At 45.5% G+C, this 12,425-nt stretch overlaps 2 protein-coding genes across 2 annotated transcripts in view; one reads left to right on the top strand and one right to left on the bottom strand.

The window, feature by feature from the left end:
* Positions 1–7,515, top strand: part of Rbp4 (retinol binding protein 4, plasma) — a gene marked incomplete in the record, with an annotated part of 7,709 nt that extends 194 nt beyond the window's left edge. The window contains 5 exon segments of the mRNA XM_013506237.1: positions 14–184; positions 285–421; positions 581–687; positions 5,157–5,369; positions 7,223–7,515. Coding sequence (XP_013361691.1) covers positions 74–184; positions 285–421; positions 581–687; positions 5,157–5,369; positions 7,223–7,260 — 606 coding nt within the window.
* Positions 7,516–9,809: 2,294 nt separating this feature from the next.
* The window catches only part of Ffar4 (free fatty acid receptor 4), a 28,138-nt gene continuing 25,522 nt past the window's right edge, over positions 9,810–12,425 (bottom strand). Inside the window, exon 3 of the mRNA XM_005407515.2 lies at positions 9,810–10,574. Coding sequence (XP_005407572.1) covers positions 10,185–10,574 — 390 coding nt within the window. The 3' untranslated portion in view covers positions 9,810–10,184. The remainder of the gene's footprint in view (positions 10,575–12,425) is intronic.

Here is a 12,425-nt window from a genome sequence, read left to right as displayed (position 1 = left end):
CTCGGCGGGCAGGGGCTCCCGCGGCCCGGCGCTCACGGCGGCGCGTTTCCCGCAGGGCGGACTCGTGGGCGAGATGCAGTGGGTGTGGGCGCTCGTGCTGCTGGCGGCTGTGGGCGGCGGGCTCGCTGAGCGGGACTGCAGGGTGAGCGGCTTCCGAGTCAAGGAGAACTTCGACAAGGCTCGCGTAGGTACCCGCCCGGGCGGCCCGGGTTCCCGCCGCCCCTTGTTTCCCGGGCCGGCCCTGCACCCCGGCCCCCAAACCCCCGCTCTTATCCTTTGCGCAGTTCTCTGGGACCTGGTACGCAGTAGCCAAGAAGGACCCCGAGGGTCTCTTTCTGCAAGACAACATCATCGCCGAGTTCTCCGTGGACGAGAAAGGCCACATGAGCGCCACGGCCAAGGGCCGAGTGCGTTTGTTAAGGTCCGTGGGCAGTGGGAAGCCGTGCCCTGTGTTCCGGTCCCAGGTCCCTGTCCGGCTGACTGCCGAAACATTGTCTGGGGAGGGAGGGGAGTACCCAGGGCGAAACGGAGCTGGGAAGCACTTTTCCTGCTTGGGCTCAGAATCTCTCGCCTTTTGCAGTAACTGGGAAGTGTGCGCAGACATGGTGGGCACCTTCACAGACACCGAAGACCCTGCCAAATTCAAGATGAAGTACTGGGGAGTAGCCTCCTTCCTCCAGAAAGGAAGTGAGTAGTCAGCCAGTGGGACCTTTTTGGGGATGGGAGGCGTTCCTGGCCACATCACTGGGTTTCTTCTCCAGTGGCAACCTTGGGAAGAATAGCTGTGGAAACGTCTGTAAGTGGCAGAGGCCTTTGGCCCCAAGCGAAGTTAGGCTGTTGAGGGTGGGAGCAGCAAGCGCCCCCTGCCCCAACAAGGAACTCGGCCAAGGCTCAAGAGGACCCTTGGGTTTGCCAGGTGCCACTGTCCCATGCAGCCACTGTGTCAGGTGTGTGACCTGCTCCCTACTTGTCCTTCTTGTCTCCCCACATCACCACTCTGGCTGAATCTGCATTTCTTGAATCTGTATCTTTTTAGGCTTAATCCCTGAGATAGCTTGACTGCATGGGGCTGCAGCAGAGACTGCCATCTCCACACCCCCATCCAGAGATGGAGGGAGCAATGTGCACAGTGGCTTGCTACCAAATGCTCTACTTACCAGTACTAAGATTATGAGCTGGGGACCATGTTCTGCATGGCAGTGGCCTCTTCCCTGAGCCCTGAAACTCAAATTAGGGTGGGGTTTGAGAACTCAGTAAAGCATTTTGAAACTTGGCCTAATCATGAGAACTTGCTGTCTGCACGTTCTTTCTAGCCACCACCTCCATTTCTCTTAAGTTTCAAATCTGGAGTCTACTCTAGGTAGCTAGAGAATACTGCAGGTCCTGGAAGACTTATCATGGGATCTGTGCGAGGCGGAGAGGGGCAGTGAGTGTACGGCTGAACAAGTGGAAGCCTAGAGAAGGCAGTGCTTTGTCCACAATCATACACCATGAGAGCGTATGGTAGAAGCCTCCATGGTAGACCCGGAGCTGCAGTCTCCAAAGATGGACCACCTTTAACAAAGTATTGCTGTCCTGTGAGGTTGGACGCGGGGGCTGTTCAGGGGAACTCTCTTCAGTTGTGATCCAGGACAGAAATATTTATGTAACTTACTGCTGTACATGAGACACACACTGTTTGACTTACTCTAAAGTCATACGTTAGATGAAACTTCATTTTTTTAAATAATTATGTTTTCGTACTGATTTACACTGTACAGAGGAATTGCTATACTACAAAGGGGGGGAAGTTTTTAATCAGATAAGAGTAATAAAAATTATTTCAAACAGTGGCAAAATTTCCCAAAGTGATTCATTTAGAGTAAAAGATGTACTTTTCTGATAATGGATTACAAAATTAATACCAGGGGACACAGGGTTAGTAACTTTTAGAAAACACATTATATTCTTCTCCATTTTGAGATGAGCTTTTGAAAAGAATAGAAAGGAATAGAATTTCTTTAAAGGAATAGAATTCTATTGACAATGCTTTCGGAGATGTGATGGGGCGAGCGCAATGAAAAGGTAGGGTTTTGTCTCTTGTCTTCTCCTATTTCTTCCAAACCAGATTAGCTCTACTTTTATCTCTTGTACACTGGGATTCTCTCTAGGATTTCTGGTGGTGGTGGTGGGTTGGGGGATAATTGGAACCTTGGAAGTGACAAGTGTAGATGTTAAGTGAGGTAACTGTAGTGCAGAAGGCTTAGGGATAAATTCCTTCTAAGGCTGCTTTTCAGGAAAGAAGCTGTGCATGTAGTGAGTAAGCATGCCCTGTTAAATTAAATGGCTTGAGTCCATATTTCAAGTCAGCCATTACCTGTGGGACCTTGGATTTTTCCTTAGCCTTTCTTTGGTTCAGTTTTCTCCTCTGCAAAGTGAAAATAATCATAGTACCTACCATGCACAGTTGTTTTATGAGGATCCAGTGAGCTGACACACAGAAAGCACTCAGAATACCTGTGACATAAATTCTCCATCAGTGTTTCATATTACTACCTCTTAGCTGTCTTTGACACAGGAAACTTTGGGAGGCCCTTGTCTACATAATGCTTACTCAGGTCTTGAGGCCTCTGACTCCACTCGCCTTATCAGGGCCGTTGGGTTCTTTTGATAAGTAGTTAGGAGTAGCACAAATGTATCACCTGGTTGGCTCAGCTGGACTGTCACTCCCGAGGACACAGGGAACTTCTCAATTGTCCTTGTCATTTTGGACAATTGGAGGGCACAGGTCTAAGAAGAGGAGAGGACATGGTCTAGGTCCACAGTGGAGAGCAATAGATTTTCAGTGGAACCAGCTCACTGAGACAGTTCCCCTTACCAGGTATATGTTTTTTTTTTCTTTTTGGTTTGAGGACTGACAGTCCAAACCTCTAAACCAACCTGTGAAGGTACAGTGTAGACTTCCTGGAGTGGGGGAGGGGAGTCAGGGGTTCCTGACCATATAGCCATTGCCTTCAGTCCTCTCCTGCCTTGTCTACTGGATGCTGTTAGCTGCTGCTGTCTGGAAGCATTTGGAGGTGTCTGGTTCTCCAGAGGGGCCTGGCCCAGCTGCTGGGAGTGAGGAGGCTGAAACACTGGGCTCATTCTTTATAGCAGTGCTCAAGCAAATCCTCTTTTGCAAATACTTTTAGCAGGGAGAATCTGGTCCAGGTTGTTATGATATAAATGCTTTGTCTTTGAAGTATTGTACCAACAGGAGCCCGAAAACATAACAGACCAATGTAGGCTTTCTTTTACAGTCTAGAACAGTCTTCAGTTTTACTAAAGTCATGCATTGAAAGTTTTCACACTGAAATTCACATTCTGGCAACAGTTTTGGAGAAAAACTTTAAAGCTGCAGATTTTTTTTAAAAGCTACTAGCTAGCTGCTTGGACCATGAATGGAGTTATCACAGGTAGGGACCCTGATGTCCAAGGCAGGGTTCTGGGATGCTCATGTAATACAGTGGCCCCATAACCAAAGCAGAGATGACTTCATCCAGGGATGAGAAGACTGCCCAGATATTCAGGAGCCCATGCTTAGGGCAAGGCCAGCAATAGCCCTGTAGCTTTCACTCCTTCCTCATCTGCTGAGTTACTTTGTGGTCACTGCTGAGCAGTCGTTGGTCTGAGACATCCGCAAGCCTGGGAAAGCCTAGGAGGTGCAGAGCTGGCTCATTCTTCTTCCTGGCATGTCTAGGGTGAATTGCAGAAGGGAGATCCACACCCTCATCTACGACAACCCTCCTGCGGGGCCTAGGTTTGGGCTCAACCCCATCCTCAGTAGGTATTCTAGGGGTTCTCAGTCTCACCTAGAGGCTGCTTGGGGGGAGTGGTAGAGATGGCCTCACAGGTGTGGATGCTGTGACATCCAGGCCCCTGCCTCCCTCCAACTTCAACTGAGCACTACAGCTGCGGAGTATCCCTTGCTTCAGGACCAGGGTGTGAGACAGAGACACAGAACCTTTTTGTTGCTTTTCTCCCCCTTTTACCTAGTGTCTTGAGCCACCGTGGTGGAGAGGTTAACCATGCAGACTCTGGAGTCACACTTCCCTGCCCAAGTCACACTTCTGCCCTGCTGTGTATGTACCTGAGTGAATTATTTAGTTTCTGTGTGCCTCAGTTTTCTCATCTATAAAATAGAGAGTAATAGTGTGCACTTAGGGTCAATGCAAGAAATAACTGAGAAAACATATAATTCTGTACAGTGGCCAGCACATAATTTAGTGCTCAGGAGGTCCCAGCCACAGTTATGTGTTAATAAGAAGGTTAAATTAAGTAGAAATGTGGCACTTTGATTTGAATATAAGATATATGGATAAATTTGAACTCTGCTTTTTCTGTGTGGCACATCACTCACATACATCCCTAGTAACATTATTTTCCATACTGCGTTAGTTAATTACTTTTACCACCTTCACTTTTACTTACTCGCCGTTGCTTACATCTCAGCCTTGAGGAATAAATATGATTTGCCTTTTTTAAGACTTGGGTTCTGCCTCTGCTGAGAGTTGTGAAGAGGACAAGCGGTAAAAGTGAGTGTCTGATGCCTGATAGTGGTTTCTTGTGCCCCCAAAGCAAAACCTTCCTTGCCCACTTGGCAAGTGTTCCTAAGCAGGATTAGGATGCAACCAGAGAAGCCATGTTGTCAGTGGCTTCCTCCAGCAGATAGTGGCAGGAAACCAATGGAGTTAATGAGACAGGTGGGAACTGGCTGCTACATATCCTCAAAAAAGACATCTCCTGGTGTTGGGGATAGCAGAGGCTTTTGACAATCAGATGTGAGATGAGGTACTGGAGAGTGAATGGTCATGATAAGAATGGAAATACTTGTTCTGGGATTTTCATGGGATCATATCTTCAGTGGTCCTTTGGAAAGATGCTTTGTCATTTATTGTTAGGGAGAGAGGGAATCATTGAAGTGAATGAGATGTCCTCCAAGCCAGGACTGATTTCTATAAAGAATGAGATCTTTTCTTATTTGCCCAGTTTTGTAAAAGCTGTCAGAAGTCTTTGTAGGCACCCGCTTCCTAAAGAAAGGCAACCAATTCCAAGAATCCACAGATAGTAAGTTGCCCAAATCTCTGGGCCCACTGAGGGTAAGCTGTTGGTCGACACTATGCCTTTGTGCCTCACAGATGATGACCACTGGATCATTGACACGGATTATGACACCTTCGCGCTGCAGTACTCCTGCCGCCTGCTCAATCTTGATGGCACCTGTGCTGATAGCTACTCCTTTGTGTTTTCCCGTGACCCTAATGGCCTGACCCCGGAGGCACGGAAGCTGGTGCGCCAGCGGCAGGAGGAGCTGTGCCTCGATAGGCAGTACCGGAGGATCGAACACAATGGTGAGTGGTACTCTGGAGGGCTCCAAGGGCTCTGGAGCCTGGGCCAGCCACCTGGGAATGCATACAGCTGCACTCAAGAGAAATCAGGGAGTATCTTATTTTTCTCTCATTGCTGAGACAAAATACCCACATCCAAAATTAAGGAAAGAAAGGTTTAGTTAGGTCACAGTTTGTGGAGATTTTAGTCCATAATCATCTAGCTCCAAGGCAGGGTGGCATGGTAAGGGGCAACAGTTGAAGGCAGCATCAGGCAGGAAAAGCAACAAAAACAAAAAAAAAGGGGGATAACAAGCCTTTTTTCCTCCCTTATATTATGTGCAGGCAAACTGCCTCGGGGAGGGGTTGTAGCACTCACACCATCTCCCTGTCCTCTTGCACAGGCTCAGGATGTTTACAAAGTGAGGCTTCTGACTCCCTGCTGAGTCACTTAGTTAAATTTCTAAGCTTCCCAAATTGACACAATTAACAACATCCTTAAGCATAAGGGCATGTCCTCTATACCCTAGGATATAGAACTGCTGAGCTACTTAGTTAAGCTTCTAGACTTCTCAAGTTGACACAATGTATCAACCATTACAGGGAGTCTGAGGAGCTGCCCTTCTGGGCCTAAGTCTTGGTCCTTGTGGCTAGGTCTTTTCCTGGACTTATCCTGGGCCACTGTAGGAGTGACCACAGACCGTTTTCCAAAACCCTGACAATTAAGTAAAGCACCAAGGGTACTCTTATCCTTTTATTTTGCTACTCAGGCCAGTTTACTCTTGGTTCCACTGCCCCCCACAACCATCTTGACCAAATTAATATTTAGGGGAGTTAAGTGTCATCCATGAAGGATAAGGTAGCATGCATGGTCACTGATGTAAAAAATACACAGCAACATAGTGAGTTCAATAGAGAATGGAAGTAACAAACATTTTGTATTCTCTATGAAACCAAATAATGGTTAAATTAACAATTTTGGGGAGATCTCTTGGGACAAACATAGGATTTTTTTATGATACTGTCTTTGTCTTATCTTGATTTAAGAACTAGGAACATGGTAGAGAAAAGTGTGCTATTTTGAATTCACACTCATTCCTATGGGAAACTGGGGTTCAAAACAAAATGGGTCTTGTTATAGTGCACAAGGGAACAAAACTGAACATTTTTGTTGTGCACCTGACTGACCCTCTACACCAAACAGATACAAAGTCAGACTACAAACAGCTGTGGACCTCACCCTGCTGGGCAGGCTGCATGCTGGTAAAGGATTTTGTTACCACCAGGCATCCCACTAAGCCCTTCACCTGCATGAACTCAGTCAATTCTTAGAAACACCTTGTAGGTACAGTTACTATCACTGTCCCACAGATGAGAACATGGAGGCTAAAGATTTAAAATGTTGCCGAAGGTCTCTGATAGGCAGCTGTGTTGAATTCAAACCCAGATTTCTGTGACTCTGAAGTCCCTTCTCATACCATGTGGTGATGTAGAACGTAGTGAACACTCTAAGACCGCCAGTCATAGGGTTGAGGTTAGGCTGACTCAGCCCTCGTGTCCTGAAGTAGGAGGATGAACCCCCACACTGTGAAGTGCAGTGGTGCACATTTGGCAAAAATGAAAGGAGCAGTGTTCATGCAGCAGGTCCTCTGCTGTCAGCCCGCTGCCCCCAGGGAATAGGAAGGGTTTCAGAACCAGCCTTGTGAGTGTTTTGTGAATTACAACCACATCTTACTTTGGGGGTTTGAGTTTGCTATGAATTTGAACAAAGAAACATATCCATGAAGCCAAACCCTAAGACCACCATGGTATTTGTTATCTATATAATCCCTGGGTTCATGTTCTTGTCATTAATGGCTTTGCTTTCTGTATTTCAGGTTACTGTCAAAGCAAATCAGGAAGAAACTTTTTGTAGCAACATCAAACATGTAAAATTCCATTTGAAAACTTCTACCTAACTCTCAGTCTTCATTGCTATTTATCTTAATTAAGAGTTTACTTCCCCCCATCTTCCCTGGGTGAACAGAAAACCTTCAGTACATACACAAATGTATGTGGGAAGGAGAGGATCTCTTCATATCAAATGTATGTCTTATAAGTTTTCTGAGGGACCATTTGAGCACTGGGATTCCAAACTTCAATTTATTAAAATATAGTCACCAGCTTTCTATGACTTGAATTTTATTTATATTCATGGGCTACAGATGGGAGTGTCCTTTTATGTGTCAGGAGGGAATTCTTTAGTCCTGTTCTGTGTGACTTTTGGCCAGTTCTAATGTCTCATCTCCATTATTAAAAACTGTGGTTTCTCCCAACTTCACAAAAAAGGGGTTTCCTCACTAACTCAGAAGGCCTCAACTACTAGCCTGGCCAAGAGAGTGTGGCTAGGCCACACCAGCAAGCCCACGGCTGTCAGCCCTGGGTCTTGAGGTAGGCAGTGCAGTGGGCTCAGCCCTGGCTGGGTGTGACAGGCTGAGATACATGGGTCAGGATGAGCCCTAGGAAACAGTCCCATCCTTCACCATCTCTAGTATGTGGAGAAGGCAGCTTCAGGTTTCTCTGGGGAAGTTGGGAGATGTGGCCCTAGAAGCCGGGTCTATAGGAAAGAACACAGTGCCCCTACTTGGGGAGTGCAAGGAGGAGCTAGGCGGGACTGAAGGGAAGGACTGGGACAGATAACCAGTGTCCGCCACCATTAGCAGCACTTGTGAATTCTAGCATATAACTGTGTAAAGCTTCAGTTTCATGGGTTTCCCAGGAGCCTGTCTTTCTCATTTTCAAAACAGCAGCAAATGGTACCAGAAAATCTTTTTTTTTTTTTTTTTCTGGAACCAGGAATCGAACTCAAGACCTTGTGCTTGCCAGGCAGGTGCTGTGCCACTGAGCTAAATCCCCAGCCCCAGAAAACCTTGGTTTTAAGTCTAAATCCAGCTCACATATTAGCTGTGTGGTAGGTACCGGATATGTGACTTCTCTGAGCCCCACACTTCTCTCTTGAAAAATAGGAATGGTTTCCTACCTTTTCCACCTGCCTGAGGAGGCTCAGTCAGACAACCTCTTAACATGTGTAGGAGCTGTCTAACACTGCTAGCCTGATGTCTGTGAAGTGAGTGTGTGTGTGTGTGTGTGTGTGTGTGTGTGTGTGTGTCTCCCATACCGTGTGCCTTGTTCTCCACCAAAGGTAGAGGAGGCAAGTGGGAAAATTGTGCCTTTCACTCTCATGGAACAGCAGGCTCAGAACCTGGCTCTTCATGGCTTCAATCTGACAGTCCCAAAGACACATAAAATATCCATGCATTCCTTCAATAAAGAGCTTTAATTTACCATATCAATTAGCTAAGGGTGAAGAAAGCCTCCTTGTCCTTTTTCCCCTAAGCTCATGATCATCATAAATCTTATTTTAGAAGCAAGCTGCTCCAGAAAGTTCATGAATGGTAGCTACTGGGACTGGATGATTTGTTGAGTAGCTACTATGTGATAGGACTTACGTGTTTTAGTCATTGGCCAAATATCCAAGGGTTGACATTGTCTCTTTGCTCAGTCTTTGACTCTCTTCCTACTTTCCATTCTCTCCTAGGGTATTTCATAAAACAACAGGTCTCTAAATACTACCTGTGTCTCTCAACAAAGCTGTGTTTGCATACCTATCCTCTGCATCTCTGCATTCAAGTACCTTTTTCATTTGGATATCTCACTGGGATTTAAACTTACTTTCTCCAAATGAAATTCTTGGCCTTCTCACCCCTACTTTTATCCCGGTCTTCTCCATCCAGCCATTGTCACGCTAAAAATCTAGGCGCCACCTGGAATTCTCTCCCTCAATTCTACATCTGTCCATCAATAAACTATTTTGCTCCACCTTCCAAAAGTATATCCCAAGACCACTTCTCACAATCCTTCATTAATGTCACCCAATTCCAAGAACCTCACCAACTTTTTCTGTGTCAGCAGCTACCTAACTGGTCTCTATTTTTATACTTGCTCCTTACAGTATATTTCTTGCTTAGTAGTCAGAGTAATATTTAAACTCATTCATCAGATCTTGGTCAGTCTGCAGCTGCAAACTTCCATTCAGTACTGAATAACCTCCTTATGGTGGCCTCCTAGACCTGGAACTTCTGTGGCATGCATTGATGGGTTCTAGCAGGGTTCTTGTGTCACTCATCAGAAAGGTCTCCCTACACCCTCCCTACCCCATCAAAATGCCATCACTCCCACAGCATCCTATCTTACACTGGGGGTGCTTTTTCACTCTGTTTAATATGTGCCCCCCATCTAGACAAGAACATAAGCTCCCTAAGAGCAGGGCCATAGCTGTCTGCTTCATCATTGCAGTCCCAGCACCAACAACACTGGCCATAGCAGGTGCTTCCTGAGGAGGCTGAGGAAGGAGGACTGCTATGAGTTTGAGGCTGGTGTGGGCTACATTGTTAGTTCAAGCCCAACCTGAACTGCACAGCGAGACCTTGTCTCTAAAAAAATAAAAATAAAGGAGAAATCTGAATCTTGAATCTGATTCAAGACTCAATTTTAAAACCATAAGGTGTGGCTTTTATATGTAGGAGATGTGACTGCTGAACAGTTATAAGTAACAATTTATTAACTTCAATCATATTACAAACACTGAAAAAATCATATTTAAAAGGAACCCCTAATAGACCCTTTTATAAAAGAAAAATATTTTTGTACTGGATCATCATCCCTTAATTTTCCCATGCCATAGATGTGTATTTGCATAGGTTAGATTTTCCTAAAGCAGGGTAGATGGTTGTGGAAATTAATTCCTTTTAAATACACACTGTGACTCACCAGAGAGAATCTGCCTAGAGAAAATCTTAACTAGCTGGAAATAACAGATAGATCATTTCTTCTGACAGACGTGTCTGTAAAAATGGCTCCCTTTTCTGGGAGCATGAAGCAGCAAAAAATTTTCCTCCATTCGTTCCTAAACAGCGACATGTTGTAGAGGATGGGATTTAGGGCTGAGTTGGCAAATGTGAAGGCCATCACCCAGAAAAAAAGGGACGGCCAGATGACCAGGTCTTGCCTGAAGCTCTGGATCAAGATGAGGAGGATGGTGATGATGATAGGGCTCCACATGATGAAGAAGGAGATCATGAGCAAGAAGAGGGTGCGGAAGAGCCGGAAGTCTTGCTGTGACACGCGGAGCTGATGGCTCTCTGAGTATGCCAGGCTCATGGTGAGCCTCTTCCGTGATGCCTTCGTGATCTACAGGAAATCCAAACAGAACAAGAGCCACAGGTTACTGCCTGTGACAGGGAGTTTTGAGTTAGGAGCCTGGGAGTTAGAGTCTGCCATCCTGCGGCACTGGGGATATCTCTCTTTGGAACTTGATGTGGAAAGTGCTGCCTCCTCAGAGGCCTGGGCTGTTGTCCACACTTGGGATGTGCTGGAAAAACAGGTATCTTGGGTACCCAAGAAATGAGGCAGAAAAATGATGCATATTGTAAAAAAGAGAGAATGAGGGAGGTGAAAAGCCCTAATTGGATGGTTTAGAGAGGGCCATGTGCTCATAACCACATCTTCCTTGTTACTATTTTTTAAAGAGGCAAGTAATCGTACACAAGCAATATGTACTCCAGGTACAAACCTAAATGATACAACAATACCTTCAGCAGTATAGTATATGTTGGTGTTGTTTTTATCCTGTTGTTTTGTTTGGAAGTTAGTTTCAAAACAAATCTGGAATTTAAAGCTTTCAAATTGTTAAAACTGGTCCCAATTTTCTGATGTGCTGCAATTTGGTGATTTCTCAAATAATAAAATACAAATAAGAAAGAAAACCAAGGGGAAGCAAATGAAAAGTATAAGGTCTTTTCTCTAGCCTTCTGTACCCTCCATTTCTATTCACTGGAGGTGACCAAAGTGAACGGCTTCCTGGGAGGCCTTCTAAAAATGTGCCACCTCCACACACATAGAAGAGATTGTGGCTATGGGACTGTGGGCCTCTGTACTTGTGCTCTGGACTCAGATGGGACCACTTAGTCTCTGGACCCAGATGGGACCACTGCATGCATGCTACTTACTTTTCACACAGCACTGAAGCATGGTGCTCACATTTTGGTACAGAGAGAAGGCACCTTGTTCATGCTGTCTTGTTACTGCTTGCATGTTTTCCACTCTGTGGCTGTGCTACAGTTTATCCAGGCTCCCATCGATGGTATTATATTTACTTATCCCTGTTTGTTTGCTTGGTTGAAGTGGCTATAGCCATACTCTTCCCCTCCCTTACAGGTTGCTGCGTGAAGGACAGGCCATGGGAGACAGCAGGATGATATGGCAAGGCCAGGCAGAAGGGAAGCATCAGACCTACACTAGGTTCCTCTCCTTTTTCAGAGGCAAGGAAAGTGGATCCTAGTCCTGCCTATAGGCCCTTGAGTTGAGGCTATGGAAGGTAGATGAGATTCAAGGCCATTGGTTTATTAAGGCAGCTGCTAGCAAGGTCAGCTCAAAAATGAAGCTAAGTCTGAGTGAAAGGCCGCCAGTACCTGTAGGGATGCTACTGCCTGGGAGCGATTTCCTTACCAGCAGGTCCTGCTGACAAACCATGAGTTGTATAGAAATCAGAGACAGTGACGAACCGGAGGGGCCAAGCATCACATGGGTGATCATGTGAGCTCCTTGTCCTTGAGGGAGAGCAGGGGCACAGACAGGATAGCCTTCCTACTCCATGCCCCACCCAGCCCTGGCACAAACGTATTTACACTGGAGGCAGGGGAAACTTTTTTTTTATTTTAAGAAATAAAAGAAGGAAAACATATTAACAAACAGACATCCATTTACAAAATAGCATAAGAACAATACAAACAAAACAGAGTTACAGACAAAGTTGTAGGAAATTAACAATGGTTGTTGTATTACTTATTGATATCTTCAAAGTGGTTTCTCAAAAAAAATAGAGAAATACAATATTGATAAACAAGTAATCATTAACTGTTTCTTTCTGTAGAGCAATAGAAGACAGTAGTATAACTATATTAGCTATCCTGTATATACATACTTACATAATTTCCTCTTCTTTCCCTTCTCTTTTCCCACACCCCAGTTGCCCTTTACTTT

This window comes from Chinchilla lanigera, unplaced genomic scaffold, assembly GCF_000276665.1.
Source record: "Chinchilla lanigera isolate Chin_1 unplaced genomic scaffold, ChiLan1.0 scaffold00106, whole genome shotgun sequence".
NCBI lineage: Eukaryota > Metazoa > Chordata > Mammalia > Rodentia > Chinchillidae > Chinchilla > Chinchilla lanigera.
This window is presented reverse-complemented; position numbering and strand designations above follow the sequence as displayed.